Consider the following 19850-nt stretch of genomic DNA (forward strand, 5'->3'; position numbering starts at 1 on the left):
AACATCCAAGCACAGGAATAAACAAAACAAAAGAAAGCTCCAGAACCAAAACAAACAGAAAAACAACCCCAAAACGACCGTAGATAAGAAAAGAAATCATCGAAACAACCCCTAAAAAAACCAAACCCCAAACTGAAACAAAAAACCCAGGTGATTTGTGCTGCTTGATGTCCCATGGAGTTAGCTGAGGAGCCAAAGCTCAGCAGCAGCCTTTCCTCACCCATCACTCACAAACCAACAGGGCAACAGACAAGGAGGAGCTCAACCTTTCGAGCTCTGATGCTGAGCGCGGTCGAGGTGCTGCTGGAAGCCGGGGGGTGGGGAGGGGTGGAGAGAGGAAAAAGTTCCATGAGCCTGAAGGACGCTCCAGGATGAAAGGGGGGGTGAGGGAAAAAGAGAACAAACCCAAAAAGAAAAGGAAAGGGAAAAGTAAGAAGTTTGCCACCACCAAAAAAGAACCCCCAAAACCCAAAAGCCAAACCCAAACCATCAGTGGAGAATTACAATTACAGCAGACGAAAAATACACAACTAGTGTAACTGGGGAGGGGGGAGGGGGGGGTGTCTCCCCCCACCCCCAACCCTTCCAACTTCTATTTACTAGTCCAAATATTTACATTTTGTTTTGTTTTGTTTGTTGTTGTCCACAAGGATGCACCCCCACCCAAAAAAAAAAAAAAACAACCAAAAAAGGAGAGAGAAAAAATAAAAACCCAATCAATCAATAAAAATTAGGAAGTCACAATAAAAAATAAGTCCTTTATAGTGCCACCAAAAAAGAGCAGATGGAAAGAACTGGAAACAACCAAAACAAACCAACAAACAAACAAACAAAAAAAAAGAACCAAATAAAACACACACACACCTCCCCCCACTTCCTCCTCCTCTTCTTCCTCCTTCCCCCATCCCTCCCTTCCAAAGGACCAAAAAAAACAACCAAGAAACCAAAATAAACCCCCAGCCCCACCCCCTCGCTCGCTCCCTCCCTTCCCCCACCCCCCCTGAAAAAAAAAACAAACACCTTTAAAATCAACCCTTAAAACCAACCAACCAACCAACCAAAAGAAACAAAACCCAACAAAACCACCAAAAACAACCCCCAAAATAAATCTTCGTTCAGGGCTTCAATGTGTGCCATAGTTGCAGACCTCCTCCTCAATCCGCGCGGGGTGGGCGGAGGTTGGGCTCTCCCAGAGCGTCGCCGGTCCGTGTGGGTTAAAAAAAATCCTTTTTGTGGGGAGGGGGGGTGGGGGTAAGGAGGGGGTGGGGGTAAGGAGGGGGTGAAGGGGGTGGAGGGTGGGGGGAGGGAACAAACAAAATAAAATCACACCCCAAGAGGTTTTCTGGCCTCTCCCCTCCCCGCCGTGGCCACCCCGAGTTCTGGCCGCCGGGCTCGGCGCGGGCAAGCTCCCGGCTGGGCAGGAGAAGGCGCCGTCCGCCGCTAGTAGATGACCTCGTAGACTGTGGCCTTCTTGTCCCCAGAGCCCGTGACGATGTACTTGTCGTCCGCCGATATGTCGCAGCTTAAGACGGACGAGGATTCCTTGGACTGGGGAGAGGAAACAAGGGGGAAGGCGTTAGGGTTGGGTTGGGCGTGAGGGGAGGCTGGGGGCTCGGTTCGGGGGTTTGCGTTGGGACTGTGGGAGCGGTTGAGGTGTTGGACACAGGCTGCCCAGGGAGGCGGTGGAGTCACCGTCCCCTGGAGGTGGTCATGAGTGGAATGGAATGGTGTGGAATGGAATGGAATGGAATGGAATGGAATGGAATGGAATGGAATGGAATGGAATGGAATGGAATGGAATGGAATGGAATGGAATGGAATGGAATAAACCAGGTTGGAAGAGACCTTCCACATCATCACTTCCAGCCCATCATCCAACACTGTCTAATCAACTAAATAATGGCATCAAGCACCCCATCCAGTCTCCTTCTAAATATTGGAATGGGCTGACCGGGGAGGTGGTGGAGTCACCATCACTGGAGGTGTTTAGGAGGAGACTGGATGGGGTGCTTGGTGCCATGGTTTAGTTGATTAGGTGGGGTTGGGTGATAGGTTGGACTCGATGATCTTGAAGGTCTCTTCCAACCTGGTTTATCCTATTCTATTAAACTCCAGTGATGGTGACTCCACCACCTCCCTGGGCAGCACATTCCAATGGCCAATCACTCTCTCTGTGTAGAATTTCTTCCTGACATCCAGCCTAAACCTCCCCTGGCACAGCTTGAGACTGTGTCCTCTTGTTCTGGTGCTGGTTGCCTGGGAGAAGAGACTAACCTCCACCTGGCCACAACCTCCCCTCAGGTAGTTGTAGAGAGCAATAAGATCTCCCCTGAGTCTCCTCTTCTACAGGCTAAGCAACCCCAGCTCCCTCAGCCTCTCCTCACAGGGCTGTGCTCCAGACCCCTCCCCAGCTTTGTTGCCCTTCTCTGGACACCTTCCAGCAACTCAACATCTTTCCTAAACTGAGGGCCCCAGGACTGGACATAGGACTCAAGGTGTAGCCTAACCAGCTTAGCCCAGCACTGCCACATGGCCACCAAACCATGGCCCTCAGCACCACAGCTCCCTGGGGCAGCACATTCCAATGGCCAGTCACTCTGTGAAGAACTTCTTCCTAACATCCATACCTCCAGGGTGACTTCTCTAATTCTACTCTATGATTCTGGGTTGGTTTCCTCAACAGCACAGCCACAGCCATGTGTCGCTGGTAGCATCACCACATACTTGGGACCAATCCCACCACCCCAAAAGGATGGATTTCCACCCCCCTACAACCCCCCCCATCCATATCCTTCCACCCCAGGATGATGCCCACAGGAGGGTCTAGATGCTGCCCACCCATCCTCGTGCTCCATGGAAGAAGTGTCCTACCTGGAAGATGCTCGCTCCGTAGGGCGTCCTCCAGGCGTTGAGCAGGTTGTCTTTTCCAGTACTCACAAACCATTTACCTGGGGCCAGGGAAAATGATGTCAGTAGCCAACAAAGGGCTGCTGATGGACCTCCAACCCATGGCCAGCAGCACTGAAGCCACTGCTCGGACCCCATGGCCAATAGCACTGAAGCCACCACTCAGACCCCATGGCCAATAGCACTGAAGCCACCGCTCGGAGCCCATGGCCAGCAGCACTGAAGCCACCACTCGGACCCCATGGCCAATAGCACTGAAGCCACCGCTCAGACCCCATGGCCAATAGCACTGAAGCCATCACTTGGACCCCATGGCCAATAGCACTGAAGCCATCACTTGGACCCCATGGCCAGCAGCACTGAAGCCACCGCTCGGAGCCCATGGCCAGCAGCACTGAAGCCACCACTCAGACCCCATGGCCAGCAGCACTGAAGCCACCGCTCAGACCCCATGGCCAGCAGCACTGAAGCCACCACTCAGACCCCATGGCCAGCAGCACTGAAGCCACCGCTCAGACCCCACGGCCAGTAGCACTGAAGCCACCACTGAGACCCCATGGCCAGCAGCACTGAAGCCACCACTCGGACCCCATGGCCAGCAGCACTGAAGCCACCACTCAGACCCCATGGCCAGCAGCACTGAAGCCACCACTCGGACCCCATGGCCAGCAGCACTGAAGCCACCACTTGGACCCCATGGCCAATAGCACTGAAGCCACCGCTCGGAGCCCATGGCCAGCAGCACTGAAGCCACCACTCGGACCCCATGATCAATAGCACTGAAGCCACCACTCAGACCCCATGGCCAGCAGCACTGAAGCCACCACTCAGACCCCATGGCCAATAGCACTGAAGCCACCGCTCGGAGCCCATGGCCAGCAGCACTGAAGCCACCGCTCGGACCCCATGGCCAGCCTTTCCCTGTTCCCTAGAGGCTTCTGCCTGTTGCCACCCTCAGAAACTGGAGATTTTGGAGAAAATGGGGAATCTGGAGATGTTCCAGAGATGCCCCCCTCAAGTCCTCTCTTGGTGGGACATGTCCCACCACCAGCCAGCACTGGTTCACCTCCTGCAGTGCCAGAGGGCAGACTGCAGCCACCACGGGATGCTTTTAGGAGGATAATCCTCACCCCCACACTCAACCTATCGCCATGCCCCAGGCGTTGTCCCTTCCTGCCACGGTCTTTGGCGGTCAGGACAGGAGCAGAACTTAAGGCCAGCAGAGCCACTTACCGCAGTAGGCGAACTTGAGGGAGAGGACACAGCTCTCATGGAGGTGCAGCTGGTACTTGTCAGGTTTGGTGTGGTGCAGAACTTCCACGTTGCTGCTCTCCATGCCCACCGCCAGCCACTCGCCCGTCGGGCAGTAGCCCAAGGAGAAGATCTGTGGTGGGGACACAGACACGGTCAGAGATGGAGTTTGTCCCCACACCAGCTGTGCCTGCAGCCCCCTGGCCAGGCTGTGTCTGGAGAAGCCACCACCTCTGTGTCCACAAACCATTCTCCATCAGAGAGAGATACCAGTAACATGGGCGTGAGCCAAAGTGGGGGGTGACTTCTTGCTGATTTTGGTTGGAAGAGACCTTTAAGAACATCAAGTCCAGGACATTACCCCAGCACTGTCAGGTCACCACTAAAGCTCTCCCCTCAGCACCACATCTCCATGGCTCTGAAGCCCCTCCAGGGATGGGGACTCCACCACTGCCCTGGGCAGCTTTTCAAGCCAGGCCTTGACAGCCCTTAAGGGAAGAAATTGCTCCTCATGTCCAACCTAAACCTGGGGCAACTTTAGGCCATTTCCTCTTGTCTTATGTTCCCTGGAGAAGAGACCAACTCCCACCTGGCTCCAAACTCCTTTCAGGGAGTTGTAGAGAGCCAGAACATCTCCCCTTAGCCTCCTTCTCTCCAGGCTGAACAACCCCAGGTCCTTCAGCTGCTCCTCACAAGATTCATGCTCTAGACCCTTCACTAGCTTTTCCTCAGAAGCCCTGCTCTGCCCAGGGCACCCCACATGGAATGCAGCCACTTCCAGGGACAGTTCTTCTGTCTGTGGACAGAAAGCACCTTCCTGGCGTCCTCCAGAAGAGGAAGATCAGTGCAGAAAGCAGTGAGGCTGAGTAAGCTCTAAGTCACAGGTACTTGTGGGCTGGAAACTACAGTGGTCCAGCTTCTAGATGCTCAGCTCCAAGGGGATAATCTTTTGAGCAGGGCCTGTTGTGACAGGACAAGGGGTGATGGTTTGAACTAAAAGAGGAAGATTCAGACTGGAGAAAAGGGAGAAATGTTTGACCCTGAGGGTGGTGAGACCCTGGCCCAGGTTGCCCAGAGAGGTGGGAGATGTCTTATCCCTGGAGCCATTGCAGGCATATCCACATTTTCAGAGAAGCCAGAGGAACACCAGGACAGCTCCAGCCCCACAAAGACTTCTGCACTTGGCAAGAGCACACAGCACCCCAGGTTTGCTCCTCTAGACGAGGGCTCTGGGAGGATCTGCAGGACCCATCCCCCGTGGAAGGCATGACCACAGCCATGCACAAACAAGCAGCTGAGCTGGAAGGATAAAGCTGGGGGGGGGGGGAGTCTCCATGAGGAACTACAAGACCAGGAGCTACAAAACCAGGATGTTCCCCTCCTCCAAGGTCAGCTCTTGCTTACCTGGGAGGTGAAATCATGCTGCTGGAGCTGTCTGCCTTCCCGCAGGTCCCAGGAACGCACCGTGTTGTCCAGACCCCCCGTCCACAACTTCGTACCGTCGTGGGAGATGTCTATGCAGCTGGCACCGTCTGTGTGGCCTTGGAATTGCCTTCAAACAACCCAAAACAAGGCAAATCTTCACGGGGAAAACACACCTCAAAAGAGCTGGAGCTCAAGAAACGTCTCTGAAGCTTGCCCACCCCATGGGAAACCCACCCACGGAGCCTCCTTTGCTGAGGTTCACCAGCCTGGTCACGCTCAGTTACAAAGGAAGCATCACGAGACAGGGCTCCTGTCACCATCCCCAAGGGGCTCAGAAAAAACCCAACCCAAAACATACCAAAACATGGCCAGAAAGACCCAGCCAATGGAGAAGGCAAAGCCTTGGAGCTCCCAACCTCCCTGCCACGGCTGGAGGCTGCTCACCTGACAAGCGTCTGGTTGTGCAGGTCCCAGACGGCGATGTTGCCGTCGCTGCAGCAGGAGAAGCAGACTTTGGCGTCGGGGCTGATGGCCAGGGCGTAGCAAGCGGGGGCAGAGGAGGTCAGCTCGGCTTTGATGCGAGGGGTGGGGGAAGCCAGGTCCCAGATGGTGAGGGTGCTGGCTTCTCCTCCCACGATCAGCGTGCGGCCGTCAGGGAGGAGTTTGCAGGAGCGGATGTAGTTGTCCCTGTTCTGGAGGGGAAAGCGGTGTCATTAGGGGGGCAAAGAATGATGCACAGCATGGTGGAGGTGGAAGGGAGATCATCCAGTCCAACCCCTCTTGCTACAGCAGGGGAACCCACAGCAGCTTGCCCAGCATCACAGTGGCCGGGGGGGGTTGGAAGCTCTCCACAAAGGAAGACTCCACAACCTCTCTGGGCAGCCTGCTCCAGGGCTCCAGCAGCCTCACGCCAAAGAAATTTCTCCTCCTCTTCATCTGGAACCTTCTGGGTTCCAGTTTGTGCTCACTGCCACTTGTCCTGTCCCTGGGCACCACTGACAAGAGTCTGGCTCCATCCTCTTGCCTCCCATCCTTTATCTCTTGCTGAGCCTTGAGCAGATCCCCTCTCAGGCTGCTCTTCTCCAGGCTCAACAGCCCCAGGGCTCTCAGCCTTTCCTCTTCACAGAGATGCTCCAGGGCCCCCAGCATCTTTGTAGCCTCCACTGGATTGTCTCCAGTAGTTCCCTGTCTCTCCTGAGCTGGGAAGCCCAGAACCGGACCTAGGCCTCCAGGTGTGGCCTCACCAGAGCACAGTAGTGGGGAGGGATAACCTCTCTCGACCTGCTGGCCGCACTCTTCTTTGTGCACTTAGGACACCATTGGCCTTCTTGGCCCCAAGGCCACATCGCTGGCTCACAGTGCCCTTGTTGTCCACCAGCACTCCCACATCCTTCCCCTTAGAGCTGCTTCCCAGGGAGGTGGTAGAAGCTTCATCCCTGGAGGTTTTGAAGGCCAGGCTGGATGTGGCTCTGAGCAACCTGCTGTAGTGTGAGGAGTCCCTGCTCATGGCAGTGGGGCTGGCACTAGATGATCCTTGAGGTCCCTTCCAACCCTAACAATTCTATGATTCCCAGTAGGTCACCTTCTCACCTGTACTCATGCAGGGCATTATTCCTCCCCAGGGCCAGGACCTACAATTACCCTCTGTGCAACTTCATGAGGTTCCTAGCACATTAGCATGGTGGGGGAGGAATGCCAGGAGGGAGAGATGCTTGGGGGACCGCCATGACTCGCGCGCCCATGAGGGATGCTGCAGCTCCTTCACGGCGCCCTTACCAGACAGTCCAGCTGGGAGATGGGGCTCTTGCTGCCCGGCTGGCTGATGTCCCAGATCTTCACACAGCCCTTGCCCCCGGTGTAGACGTGCCTGGTGGGGTTGCTGATGGTGACAGCACAGACCACCTCCCCGTGGCTCAGGGTGTTGATCTGCCGGGCGTGCCGCGGGATGCCGGGGCCGGCCAGCGCGTCGTGGGGGAAGGGCACCGGCTGCATCTGCCCGTCCGCGCTCACGTGGAAGGAGTAGGCCCTGCCAACGAGCCCAACAGCCTGGTCAGCCACACACACACAGCTCTGGGGCTCCTCCAGCAGAAGGGGAGGCTGGGTGCTGTTGTGACCCCACCACCAGGTCAGGAGGCCATCGCTGATCTTTGAGAGCTTGTGGGGGACACAACCCCCACTGTGAAGCCCCAAGTTCATCACCACCCAGCACGTCAAAAAGAGACCAGGAGGAGCTTATGGCTTCCCTCCAGGAAAGGAGGGCAGGCCAGGAAGGAATAGGCTCTGCCATTGAGGCTAACAGCCTGGTCAGCCACACACACAGCTCTGGGGCTCCTCCAGCAGAAGGGGAGGCTGGGTGCTGACTGCCACTGCTGGGTCAGGAGGCCATCACTGCTCTTTGAGAGCTTGGGGGGACCCAACCCCCGCTGCTGAAGCCCCAGCTTCATCACCACCCAGCACACCCAAATAAAGACCAAGAGGAGCTTACGGTTTCCCTCCAGGGATGGAGGCCAGGCTGGAGGGCAGGCCAGGGGCTCTCATGGGTGGATGTGGGTCAAAACCAACCTGCCAAGAGACACGTGGGTGTGGGTGAGGTTGGACATGTGCTGGACACAGGAGCAAACATCTTCCCCACCTGCCAGCCTCGTGGGGAGACACAGTGATGCCCTCTTCATAGGGTCTAAGACTGGTTTGGGTGGGAAGGGACCTTTAAAGGTCATCCAGTCCACCTTCTGTGCCAGTCAGCAGGGACATCTGCAGCCAGAGCAGGTTGCTCAGAGCCCCAGATGACCTGACCTGGAATCATTCCAAGGATGGGGCATCTCCCACCTCCCTGGGCAACCTGGGCCAGGGTTCCACTACCCTCACAGTCAAGAGCTTCTTCCTCCCTGCTCCAAAACTCCTCATTATTTATTCCCTGGCCAAAGTAAAAGGGGGGTGAGAGGGGCAATTAGGCAACAGTAGATGCAGGGATAGGTAGGACCATGGTCACCTTCCCTGTGGTGTCCCCACGCTCCTGGGGCAAAGGGAAAAGAGGGGGAGCTTGGAGCACGGAAAAGGGTGGCACATGGCCATCACCCTGTGGGTGTGACTGGTTGGACTTAATCATCTTATAGAATCATAGAATGGTCTGGGTTGGAAGGGACCTCCTAAGGTCATCTAGTCCAACCCCCCCTGAAGTCAGCAGGGGCATCCTTGACTAGATCAGGTTGCCCAGAGCCCTGTAGAGCCTCACCTTGAGTATCTCCAGGGATGGGGCCCCCAACCACCTCCCTGGGCAACCTGCTCTGGGGAGGTGTCTTCCAACCTGGTTGCTTCTGTGATTCTCAGCACCCTTTGGTAGCAGCCAACCCAAAACTGCAACCGCTGAAGAGCCTCTGTTCCACAGCTGGCACCAAGGGGACCTGCCCCCACCCTGCCCCCACCCTGCCCCCAGGCCCCTACCACCACCCACCCCCTCCCCAGGCCCTCCACCCCACCGGGCACGCCAAGAAGGAGCTAAAAGTGCTACGTACAGCTCCAAAGCTCACCATTGGCGACCGGCCATAGGCGGCGGCGGCGGCGGCAGCGGCGCTCATCTGCGGGGGGATGTTGTGGAGCCCAGCGTAGGCCCCGGGGCTGGTGAGGGACCCATTCATCTCGTGGTGGCCCATCATGGCGAAGGGAGCTGCGTAGGAACCAGTGAGGGAGATGGGTGTCCGTAGGGCTGAGGCTGTAGGAGGGTTGGGGAGATGGTCAGGGGGGCACGGAGCCCGCCAGCCCTCCCGCAGAAGAGCAAGAGAATCGTTTTGGACACTTTCAGAGTCCAAGTGCTAGCCCAGCACTGCCAGGTCACCACTAAACCTCAGCTGCACAGCTTTGAAATCCTCCAGGGATGGGGACTCCCACCACTGCCCCAGGCAGCCTGGGCCAGGCCTTGACAACCCTTTCCGTGAAGAAATTGTTCCTCATGTCCAACCTGACCTCCCCTGGGGCAATTTGAGGCCATTTCCTCTTGCCCTGTCACTTGCTCCTTGGGAGAAGAGACCAAGCCCCACCTGGCTCTAACCTCCTCTCAGTGAGCTGTAGGGAGCCAGAAGGTCTCTCTTCAGCCTCCTCTTCTCCAGGCTGAACAACCCCAGGTCCCTCAGATGCTCCTCACCAGACCTGTTTTCCCAACCCTTCGCCATCTTCACCACCCTTCTCTGGCTCTGCTCCAGCTCCTAAATGTCCTTTTCGTAGCTAAGAGCCCCCAGACTGAACCCAGGGATTTGAGGCTTCACTCCCCACTCCTAGTCAAGGGGGACAATCACTGCCCTGGCCCTGCTGGCCCCACTATTGCTGATCCAAGCCAGCTGAAATGGCTGAACCTCCATTCTCCCCCCATCCCTGGCACAGGGACCACCTGAGCTACCGACACGCCAGTCCTGATCTGGATTAAGCCCCCAATAAAACTGGAGACTTCTCTCAAAGCTCCTGTGCCCCTCAAAGGCAGACACAGGCCGAAGCCACGCTGGGTGCAGCAGCAGGGGACAGTTACCCACCCAGGGGGTCCATGCCCGTTGGCTTGCCGGGCATCGGCCGCAGCCCCGGGGTGCTGCTGGTCCCAGGGGTGGGAGCATCGTTCCTCGGCGTCGGAGTGTTGGACTTGAGCCCGGGGGTTGAGGACTTGTCATTCTGTATGGAGAAGAGAGAGACACCACAAAGGATGAGGTTCCACCACTGGGGTCTGATCAGCAGCCTCCCAGACCCAGCGAGCAGCCATGGCTGGGGAGACCCCACCCCAAGGAAAGGGAAGGACGTACGTGTCCCAGGTCCTTAGTCTTGGAGGAGGGAGTGCTGCTGGAGGAGGCCACCGAGGCTGGGCTGTTGGGTGCATCCCCCTTCTTCAGCCCACGGGCTTTGTCTATGCCATTCTCTGGTGGGGAGTGGGCTGGGCTGACCCGGGGGGTGGCAGGGTCCTGTGGGACAGGAGAAAGCGTTGGCACCACCAGAAGTAGGGAGGGTTCTCACCAGGGTTCTTTCTCAGGGTGGAGTTGGGTTGGGAGGGGGGGTCTCTAAGGCATCACCCCCAAATCTCAAAACCTCACCAGGTTCTGAGGGGAGGAGCAGAACCCTCCAACCCTCCCCCCCCACCATGGCTCACCTCATTGGAGACATCAACCACCAGGTCATCGCTCTTGTCACCATCACTGTCCTGGAACACAAAGTGAGTCACATCAGAAAGCTGCCAAACCCTGGGGTGAGAAAGAGTCCCCTGAATCCCAGCCCTAGCAGGACACAGGTCACCCAAAGCACCTTTGGAAACCATTAGAATCATGGAATGGCTTGGGTGGGAAGAGACCACTAAAGGTCATCTTGTCCAAACCCCTGCGGACAGCAGGGACAGCTGGAGCTAGAGCAGGCTGCTCAGGGCCCCACACAGCGGACCCAGGAATGGAGCATCTCCCACCTCTCTTGGCAGCCTGGGCCAGGCTCTCACCACCCTCAGGGTCAAACATTTCTCTCTTCTCTCCAGTCTGAATCTCCCTCTTTCAGTTCAAACCATCCCCCCTTGTCCTGTTCACTACAGGCCCTGCTCCTAAGTCTGTCCCCAGCTTTCTGATTGGCCACTTTAAGCACTGAGAGGCCACCAGAAGGTCTTCCCAGAGCCTTCTCTTCCACAGGCTGGACAACCCCAACCAGATTTGTCCCTCACATATCGGCTCATGCTGTCCTTCTCCTCTGCTTTCCTCTTCTTGGAGTCAATGCTGTAGTCTGTGGAGCTCCGGTGCTTCTCGCTGGCCCTCAGGCTCTCCGAGGGCGAAACCGAGTTGTTCTGCAACAACAAAAGAGACTTTCATGTTGGAAACAGGGCCTTCAGGAGCATCAGCTGAGATCATGTCACAACCCACCCTCCAGCCAGCAACGTGCTCCAAATGCAGCCCTGTCCCAGAGACTGCATAACCCCAGTGGGGGAGCGAGACTCCCACCATGGTGTTCCAAGCCCCAATGGATGGGGGCCTGAGCAACCTGGTCTAGGAGATGTCCCTGCCCATGGCAGGGGCTTGGAAGCAAGAGGATCTTTAAGGTGCCTTCCAACCCAAACCATTCTATGGCTCCACGTTGTGCCAGGATTCAGGCTGGGCTGAATGATGGTCCTAGAACTGTAAGGGTTGGAAGGGACCTCGAGGATCATCCAGTTCCAACCCCCCTGCCATGGGCAGGGACACCTCACACTTGATCAGGTTGCTCAGAGCCACATCCAGCCTGAACTGAGCATTGCTTGGAGATACAGGGATGCTGTTGGGTCTTCTCCATGCCAGCAAAGCCACCTGTGGGTACCTCATCCCCAGAAGAGAAAAGGGAGGGGCAGGATGTTGGTTGAAAAGGTAAACCCTGGGAAGAAGTTGTGTTTGATGACAGTGGCTTCTGGGATCTACCACAGTGGGTACTGGTGCAGCAGAGAGGGCAAAAGCTGTGATCCTGTAAACCAGCCCCATCTCCATCATCCTCATGAAGTTCCACAAGGAACCTAGTGAAGGTCACCAGGGCCAAGTGTAGGGTCCTGCACCTGGGGAAGAACAGCCCCCAGCACCAGCACAGGTGAGGAGTTGAGCTGCTGGTAAGCATTCTGGGAGTGCTGGTGAACAACAGTCACAATGAGCCAGCAATCTGCCCTTATGGCCAAGAAGGCAAATGGTCTCCTGGGGTGTATGAAGAAGAGTGTGGCCAGCAGGTCAAGGGAAGTTCTCTTCCCCCTCTACTCTCCCCTAATGAGGCCACAGCTGGAGGACTGGATCCAGTTCTGGGCTCCCCAGTTCAAGACAGACAGGGAACTACTACAGAGAGTCCAACAGAGGCTACAAAGATGCTGAGGTCCCTGGAGCATCTCTGTGAGAAGGAAAGGCTGAGGGCCCTGGGGCTGTTGAGCCTGAAGAAGAACAGCCCCAGAGGGGATCTGCTCAAGGCTCAGCAAGAGCTAAAAGGTGGAGGGCAAGAGGATGGAGCCAGACTCTTGTCAGTGGTGTCCAGGGACAGGACAAGTGGCAGTGAGCACAAACTGGAACCCAGGAGGCTCCATCTGAACAGGAGGAGAAAATTCTTTGGTGTGAGGCTGCTGGAGCACTGGAGCAGGCTGCCCAGAGAGGTTGTGAAGTCTCCTTCTCTGGAGAGCTCCCAAACCCCCCTGGCCATTGTGATGCTGGGCAAGCTGCTGTGGGTTCCCCTGCTGTAGCAAGGGGAGGTTTGGACTGAGTAATCTCCAGAGGCCCTGGGATTCTGGGATGGGATTCTCCAACTCCCACCCCACACAGCCGAAGGGCCCTCCCACCCCTTCAGCTAAGCCCCCAAACCCCTTCCCCCTTAAGCTCCCCGCTTTTCTTCTCCCTGGCTGAAAGGGAGAACTAAAGCAGTTCATGTTTCTCCTCTCTCCCCAAATAAGCAGCTTTGGATAACACCAGGGTCTTTCTTCTCAGCCAGTGAAGCTGAAAACCCCTCGCAGCTACCCAAGAATCATGTCAAGCATTTAGAGGCATCGATCCATCCCCACCCCGCCGGCTGGCCCACAGCCAAGCAACTCAACATGATGAGCTTGGGGTTTTTTGTTTTTTTTCTTTATTACCCAAGCAAAAGAAGGGGGAAAGGGAAAAAAAAAGCATGGAAAAGAAAAAAAAATAATGAATGACTAACCCTGATTATCCTACGGCATTAAAACCACCCCCAGGGAACACCCCTGGGCTTTAGTTCATCCATCAGGAGCCTTCCCATCTCCAACCCCCCCCCTCCTCCCCTCTCTCCTCCCTCGCTGAAGAGGCAGGTTAATGATGCCCAATTCTCCTCTCTCTACACACCACCACCACCCCCCCTCATTAAATAGCATTTTTCTTCCCCATCCTCCCCCCTCCTCACCAACCCCAGCTCTCAAAAGGGCCATTTGTGGGCTCAGCTCTGCAGCAATTTCCTGCCATCCCCATGGATCAGCCAAGCTTTGTCCTGCCAGTTTGTCCTCAGACAGCAGCATTGTGTGAGCTGAGCCCCCCCATGAAGCTTCTACCACCTTCTTTTTTTTCCTTTCCCCTCCAGAATAGCCTTCTCCATCCATGCTCAGCCAGCCAAAACCAAGACCCAGAGCACGGTGGCAGGACCACAGATACCAAGCAGTCACCCTGGGTCTCCTAACCCCTTCTCCTCCCCCTCCAAAATACTATCCACAGCCCTCTCCATCCATGCTCAGCCAGCCAAAACCAAGACCCAGAGCACGGTGGCAGGACCACAGATACAAAGCAGTCACCCTGGGTCTCCTAACCCCTTCTCCTCCCCCTCCAAAATACTATCCACAGCCCTCTCCATCCATGCTCAGGCAGCCAAAACCAAGACCCAGACCGTGGTGGTAGGATCACAGATACAAAGCAGTCACCTTGGGTATCCTAACCCCTTCTCCTCCTCCCCCCCTCCCCAAAATATTATCCACAGCCCTCTCCATCCATGCTCAGCCAGCCAAAACCAAGACCCAGACCGTGGTGGTAGGATCACAGATACAAAGCAGTCACCCTGGGTCTCCTAACCCCTTCTTCCTCCTCTCCCCCATCCCCAAAATATTATCCACAGCCCTCTCCATCCATGCTCAGGCAGCCAAAACCAAGACCCAGAGCACGGTGGCAGGACCACAGATACAAAGCATCCACACTGGAGGTGGTGGTTGCCCTCCACCACACTTATTTAGCTGGTTGGTTAATTGCTTGACCTTCCAGCTCTGACTTAATGCAGCGTTAAGAAGCAACCCCCCTCCCCTCTCCCCCCAACCCCATCCCCCCAGATTAGATGACCCAAGAGAACAGAGGAGTGATCAGGAATGAAATAGCTTTGCTAATCACCAGTGAGGTTAGGAGCTGGGTGGACCTGACTCTGCTCCTTCATGAGGCTCAGTCACTCAGCACCAATGCTCCAAGGTCTGGGGATATCAGACAGGTGTGAACCCCAGCTCCTTGCCCCAGCCAAGGTGTAGGTTGTTTTGCTGCTGCTGCTGTTGTTTTTCCCCCTTGATTTCTGCATTTTTATTGATTTTTTTCTTCACTGGAAAGGTTCTCAAAGCCTGGCACAGGCTCCCCATGGAGGTGGTTGGAGCCCCATCCCTGGAGGGGTTTCAAAGACCACAGAGATGTGGTGCTGAGGGCCAGGGTTTAGCACCAGCCTTTGGCAGAGTTAGAGAGTGGGTTGGACTTGATCTTGAAGGTCTTTTCCAACCCAAACAACTCAAGGATGGAACAAGACCTGTGGCAAAAGGCATCCCTGGAGCTCAGATCCAGGAGCCCTGGGTTGTAAAAGAGAGACAAGAGATGAACCAAAACCCATGCAGCCAGCAGTACAAAAGGGGGAGGTCAATGGGACTTACTGCACTGGAGTCTCGCTCTGTGAGAGGCAGCCAGCAGCACCAGAGGTGAGGTCACAGCCAAAACAAAGAGAAGGCAGAAAAATACAACAAGTTAGAGTGAGGCCTGGAGCAGAAAAGCAAACCTAGAAGCTCCTCCTAAGCAAGAGCTCCTGCTTTAACCCACAAGCTCTTTGGCTTTGCTGTACAACTCCCATCTCCATCCTTCCACCTCCTCCTGTCTCCTCCTGCCCAGTTCTTTGTGCCAACACAATTAGGTGAAGCAGAGGAAAAATGGAACTGCCCTGGATGGCCTCATCCTGAGGCCCTTGTACCCAAGGAGAAGGTTCCAGGTGCTCCTTTCCAAGGCCACATCAGCAGGATGTGGCTTTAACCCTTACATTGCCCCCCACAGCAGCCTCCTTTTACCCCAGGGTCTTCCAGCACACAGGAAAATGAAGGGAAATGGATTAATTGCCACCAAGTTTGGGGTTTTTTTCCCCTCATTGGTTTTCACAGGGAAGGAAAACCACCCCAAAAAACTACCTGAAGAGCCCCAAGAGCTTCATGGAGCTGGTGGAAAACTGCCCTGGAAAAATGGGGTGTGTTGAGGGGAAAGATCTTCATGGGCTCATGAACATCAACCAGCACCAAAACCAATGAGTTTGCCACCACCTCATGCCCTAAGGGGAGGTTTAGGTGGGACATGAAGAACAGTTTCTGCCCCCCCTGAGGGGTGTCAAGGCTTGGCCCACTCTGCCCAAGGCAAGGAGGGGTTTCAGAGCCATGGATATGTGGTGACCTGGCAGGGTTGGGTTAATGGTTGGACCCCCTCCATGACCTTAAAGGTCTCTTCCAACCAAAATGATTCCAAAGATCACCAAGGGGGTCATGTCAAGCTTGGCTCACAGCTGGATGACCCAGCTGCCCTCCAGAGAAGGAAGGAAGGATGCTTTGCCATGAAGACATGGCTGAAGGGGGGACCCCAGCAAAGCCTCTGAGGACTCAAACCCCTCTGAGAGCTCAAGGGGCACACAAACAATTCACCCAAGGTCATTCTGCCCACCTCCTTTCTTGGGGCAATTTTCACTCCCTGCCCTAAATGAGCACAGGGAGGAGCAGTCTGAAGGCAAGTTCCCTCCTGCCACCTCCCAGAGCTTCCCCCCTCCATCCTCCTGAGCTTCTCCCAGGCTCCTCAGGGAACAAGCAAAGCAGGGAAAGCTTTGGAAGCTCTCACTGGGGAAGCCACTGGTTGGACTCAATGATCTTAAAGTCAACCACACTGATTCTGTGAATATCCTGCAACAGTGACATCATCTCCCCTGGCCACCAAGGATGGATTTTAGGAGCTTGAGCATCATCTAGGGGAAAGCTGCAAGCCTAAAAGCACCAACCCAAGCACTCTCCCAAAGGATGGGGTGGTGGGAGCAGGATAAAACAACTGGGCCAGGGCATTTCCAGCATCAGGGGTTCCAGCAATGAGAAGCCCCTGGAGACACCACAGACCCAACCTCTCTCTCTCACCTCTGTGGTCCAGGTCGTGATGGTTCTTCTCATCCTTGACAGCGAGGTGTGCCTGGCTCCCCAGGGCTCCCAGAGCCAGCAGCCCTGAGCTGCTGCCAGTGACTGGTGGGATGCCTGGGGGCTGGAGACCAGAGGGATGTGGTGGCAGCTGGACTGGGGGCCCATGAGCAGCATGGGAGAGGTGCTGGGCCTGGAGCTGCTGCTGCTGCAATAAAAGGACCAATAAGCCAAGAAGGAGCACACAGCAAGTCATCAAGAACAGTGACAGCAAGGGTCACACAGCTAGTGCCACCACCAGCAAGGAGATGCCCTGCTCTGCTGCCTGGAAGGAGAAGCCCCATTAGCAGAAGCCCCATCAGCAGGAGGGGTGGAAGGTGCTCCACGCACCCATCAGAGGATGCCCACCGTGGCCTGGTGGCACAAGGCCAGGCATGGCACACACAGAGCACCCCTCCACCAGAGCAGAAGGCCATTCAAAACAGGTCAACAGCATCACTGGAGGCTTCTGAGGTTATCCTTCACCCAAAGCAATTCAACATCATCACTGCAGACTGGGCTTTCCAGGAGAGAGTAAGTCAAAAACACACCCAGGAGGAAACCCACCCAGGACACTGCAAAGTGGCTCTGGGCTGGAGCAGCAGCTGCTAAACAAGACCACAGAGCATCCAGGACCTCCTCAGGCCACCTCCGTCAGGAAAAACTTGACTTCTTTGCCCCAGACCAGCTCTGAGGAGCTCCATGGGGAGAAGAAAACCACCCCACCCATCACCTCAGTCCCATCCTGTCACCCTGTCCCCTCCAGCATCAGAGTCACAGAATGGTTTGGGTTTGCAAGAACCTTAGAGATCATCCACTTCCAACCCCCCTGCCAGGGACACCTTCCACCAGACCAGGCTGCTCAAAAGCCTCATCCAACCTGGCCTTCAACATCTCCAGGGGAGGAGCCATGGGTGCTGGGCATCACCACCAACAGCCCCCAGCCCCCACACATGGGTGGCTGCAGGCTGGGTAGGAGGGTGCAGGAACCCTTGGCTGATCTCCAGCTCTCCATGGCTTTGGGGAAGTGGGAGCTACAGCCCTCCCAGGGCACTGCCAGCTTGTTTTGGGACTGGAAAAGCTGAACTACAGCTTGGGGGTGGAAAAAAAGGAAAGCCCAAACACCTCCCTGTGTTTCCAATTCAGACACAAACTGGCAAAGAAGCTGAGTTCCCAGTTCCTTTTGGTCTGTCCTGGGTGGTGGCACTTCCAAGAGCCCCAGTTCACTGTTCCTGAGGCTCCTTCATGCCAAGGACACCAACAATGAAGCCAGGAGGGTCTCAGGGGTTGGTGCTCACCTTCCCAATCCTCCTACCTGCACCCACAGCCACCTCCAGCAGCACCCAATTAGCTGCACTTGGCCAAGTGGCCTCCTCCAGCAGGGATTTGTGCTGGAGGGGGACATCTGAGCTGCAGCAGAGCTCCCCACACCACCTCCAGCTCAGCTTAGATCAGGTCTTCCTCCACCCTGATGCCACCAACACGGCACAAGTGGTCACCAGAAAGACAACCACCAGCCAGGCTCCTGTGGCATGGTGATGGGACAACACTAACCCACATCCCTGCATGGGGCACCCCAAAAGCCTCCAAGGGTCCTGTCCTGCAAGGTTCAGAGGGGCTGAGCCCCAGGCAGAGCTGCTGCTAGGCCACCAGGGCACCAGTACCACCTCCCAGCATGAGGGATCCAATACTTCCAACACTCCCAAAGAACTACCCAGCACATCTCCCCCAGCTCTGCAAGGAGAACCACCTGGATAGCCCCAAGGCACAGCACTGGGGGTGACCCCAGCTCACCCCCAAGAGAGGTGAGGGGGTGGACAGCCCAGCACAGCCCAACCAGGCAGCACCAGTTGCTGCTCCACAGCTCCCCAAACACACTGGGAAAGCAGGAGATAATGAATAGGGCACAACAGAGGGGTCCTGCCTTCAGCTTCACACAGGGCACAATCTCAACCCCATCAAGCAGCACTAGAGAGTTGTCTCCCCACCTCCCAGCAAGCCCAGTGCCCACCATGTGCCACCAGACCTCCACATGCCCCATGGTGCAGCCATCAGCTCTGCTGCAAGGCTCTGCAGGCAGACCCACAGCTGCAGCAAGGCTGAGGGCACCTTGAGAACAACCCTTGGGGCATCCTTGCATCCTTCACACCCCCTCTGGTGCATCCTGCACCCCTCTGCTACCTTGCAAGCACCCCTGGCACCCTACACACCCCTTGCATCCTTCACATCCCCCCTGGTGCATCCTGCACCCCTCTGCCACCTTGCAAGCACCCCTGGCACCCTACACATCCCTTGCATCCTTCACACCCCCTCTGGTGCATCCTGCACCCCTCTGCTACCTTGCAAGCACCCCTGGCACCCTACACACCCCTTGCACCCTTCACATCCCCCCTGGTGCATCCTGCACCCCTCTGCCACCTTGCAAACACCCCTGGCACCCTACACACCCCTTGCACCCTTCACACCCCCTCTGGTGCATCCTGCACCCCTCTGCCACCTTGCAAACACCCCTGGCACCCTACACACCCCTTGGTACAGTCTGCACCCCCCTAGCACCCTACAAATAACCCCCAGAACCCAGCTGCAGGAGCCAGGAGGCAGCTTTTGGGGACACCCCCACACTCAGGTCACTTCTTCAGTTGAAGCCCAAGTCCCCCCCTACTTCCAGGACCTATTTTTAGGGGGTGGCAGGAAGGGATGCCTTGCTGCCACATACTGCCAAGCACAGCAGAACCCAGCAGCCTCTTGGGTTGGTGTCCCAAACCCAGCTTTGGGTTCAGGGGAAGAGGGAAATTCCACCCCCACCAAGGTCAGGGCTAGGAGGCAGGAGCTGCAGATCCAAGGCTCCATGGTCTGGAGCTGCAGGCTCTTCTGGGCAGCACTGGCAGAAGCCACCTGGAGAAGACAATTAGAGCTTCTGCAGTGCTGGGGAGAGCAAGAGCAGAAATCACCCTGTCCTCAGAAGGAAGAGCTCCTTGGCTTCCGCTGGGCTGTCCCATCCACAGGGCAGAGTGAAGGAAGCATCCTCAGCACCTCCAGTTGAGGAGGAGGTGTCCTCAAATCATCAGATGTAAGGCAGCAGGAGAAGGGAGAGCTTGCTGAGAGCTCCAGGAGGGCAGTTCTCAGCCCCATGGAGTGGTCCCAAGGTCCATGAGGTGGTCTCAAGAGCCAGGGGCTGCTCCCAAGAGGCAAAGGGCTCTGCCAGGCAGTGCCAGCATCGCGCTGCTGCATCCCTCAAGAACGCTGAGCATGGCCTCTGCATCAAAAAAACCCCCATAAAACTCCATCCCTCCAACAGCAAAGCAGCAGGAATGAAGCCTTGGCTCTTGCTGAAATCCAAGAGGCTCCTCACAGGCCCCAGCCTCACAAGACTTCCACCCAA

The 19850-nt window shown here is 56.2% G+C and overlaps 1 protein-coding gene across 9 annotated transcripts in view; it reads right to left on the reverse strand.

Moving 5' to 3' along the window:
* Positions 1 to 531: 531 nt before the first annotated feature.
* Positions 532 to 19850, reverse strand: part of TLE3 (TLE family member 3, transcriptional corepressor) — a 45425-nt gene continuing 26106 nt past the window's right edge. For 3 of the 9 annotated variants that reach the window (XM_068143574.1, XM_068143573.1, XM_068143578.1), the window contains exons 8-21: positions 16433 to 16637; positions 14933 to 14949; positions 11258 to 11377; positions 10706 to 10756; positions 10365 to 10520; positions 10104 to 10236; positions 9096 to 9292; positions 8069 to 8145; positions 7360 to 7609; positions 6028 to 6275; positions 5563 to 5710; positions 4141 to 4291; positions 2872 to 2948; positions 532 to 1548 (exon numbers count right to left, since the gene is read on the reverse strand). In XM_068143574.1, the coding sequence (XP_067999675.1) occupies positions 1441 to 1548; positions 2872 to 2948; positions 4141 to 4291; positions 5563 to 5710; positions 6028 to 6275; positions 7360 to 7609; positions 8069 to 8145; positions 9096 to 9292; positions 10104 to 10236; positions 10365 to 10520; positions 10706 to 10756; positions 11258 to 11377; positions 14933 to 14949; positions 16433 to 16637 (1938 nt within the window). In that variant the 3' untranslated portion in view covers positions 532 to 1440. The remainder of the gene's footprint in view (positions 1549 to 2871; positions 2949 to 4140; positions 4292 to 5562; positions 5711 to 6027; positions 6276 to 7359; positions 7610 to 8068; positions 8146 to 9095; positions 9293 to 10103; positions 10237 to 10364; positions 10521 to 10705; positions 10757 to 11257; positions 11378 to 14932; positions 14950 to 16432; positions 16638 to 19850) is intronic. The other 6 variants (XM_068143579.1, XM_068143575.1, XM_068143577.1 and 3 more) reach the window with 4 other exon arrangements.

This window comes from Melanerpes formicivorus, unplaced genomic scaffold, assembly GCF_026170545.1.
Source record: "Melanerpes formicivorus ecotype bairdi unplaced genomic scaffold, bMelFor1.0.p_v2 SCAF_10, whole genome shotgun sequence".
In the NCBI taxonomy this organism is placed as follows: domain Eukaryota; kingdom Metazoa; phylum Chordata; class Aves; order Piciformes; family Picidae; genus Melanerpes; species Melanerpes formicivorus.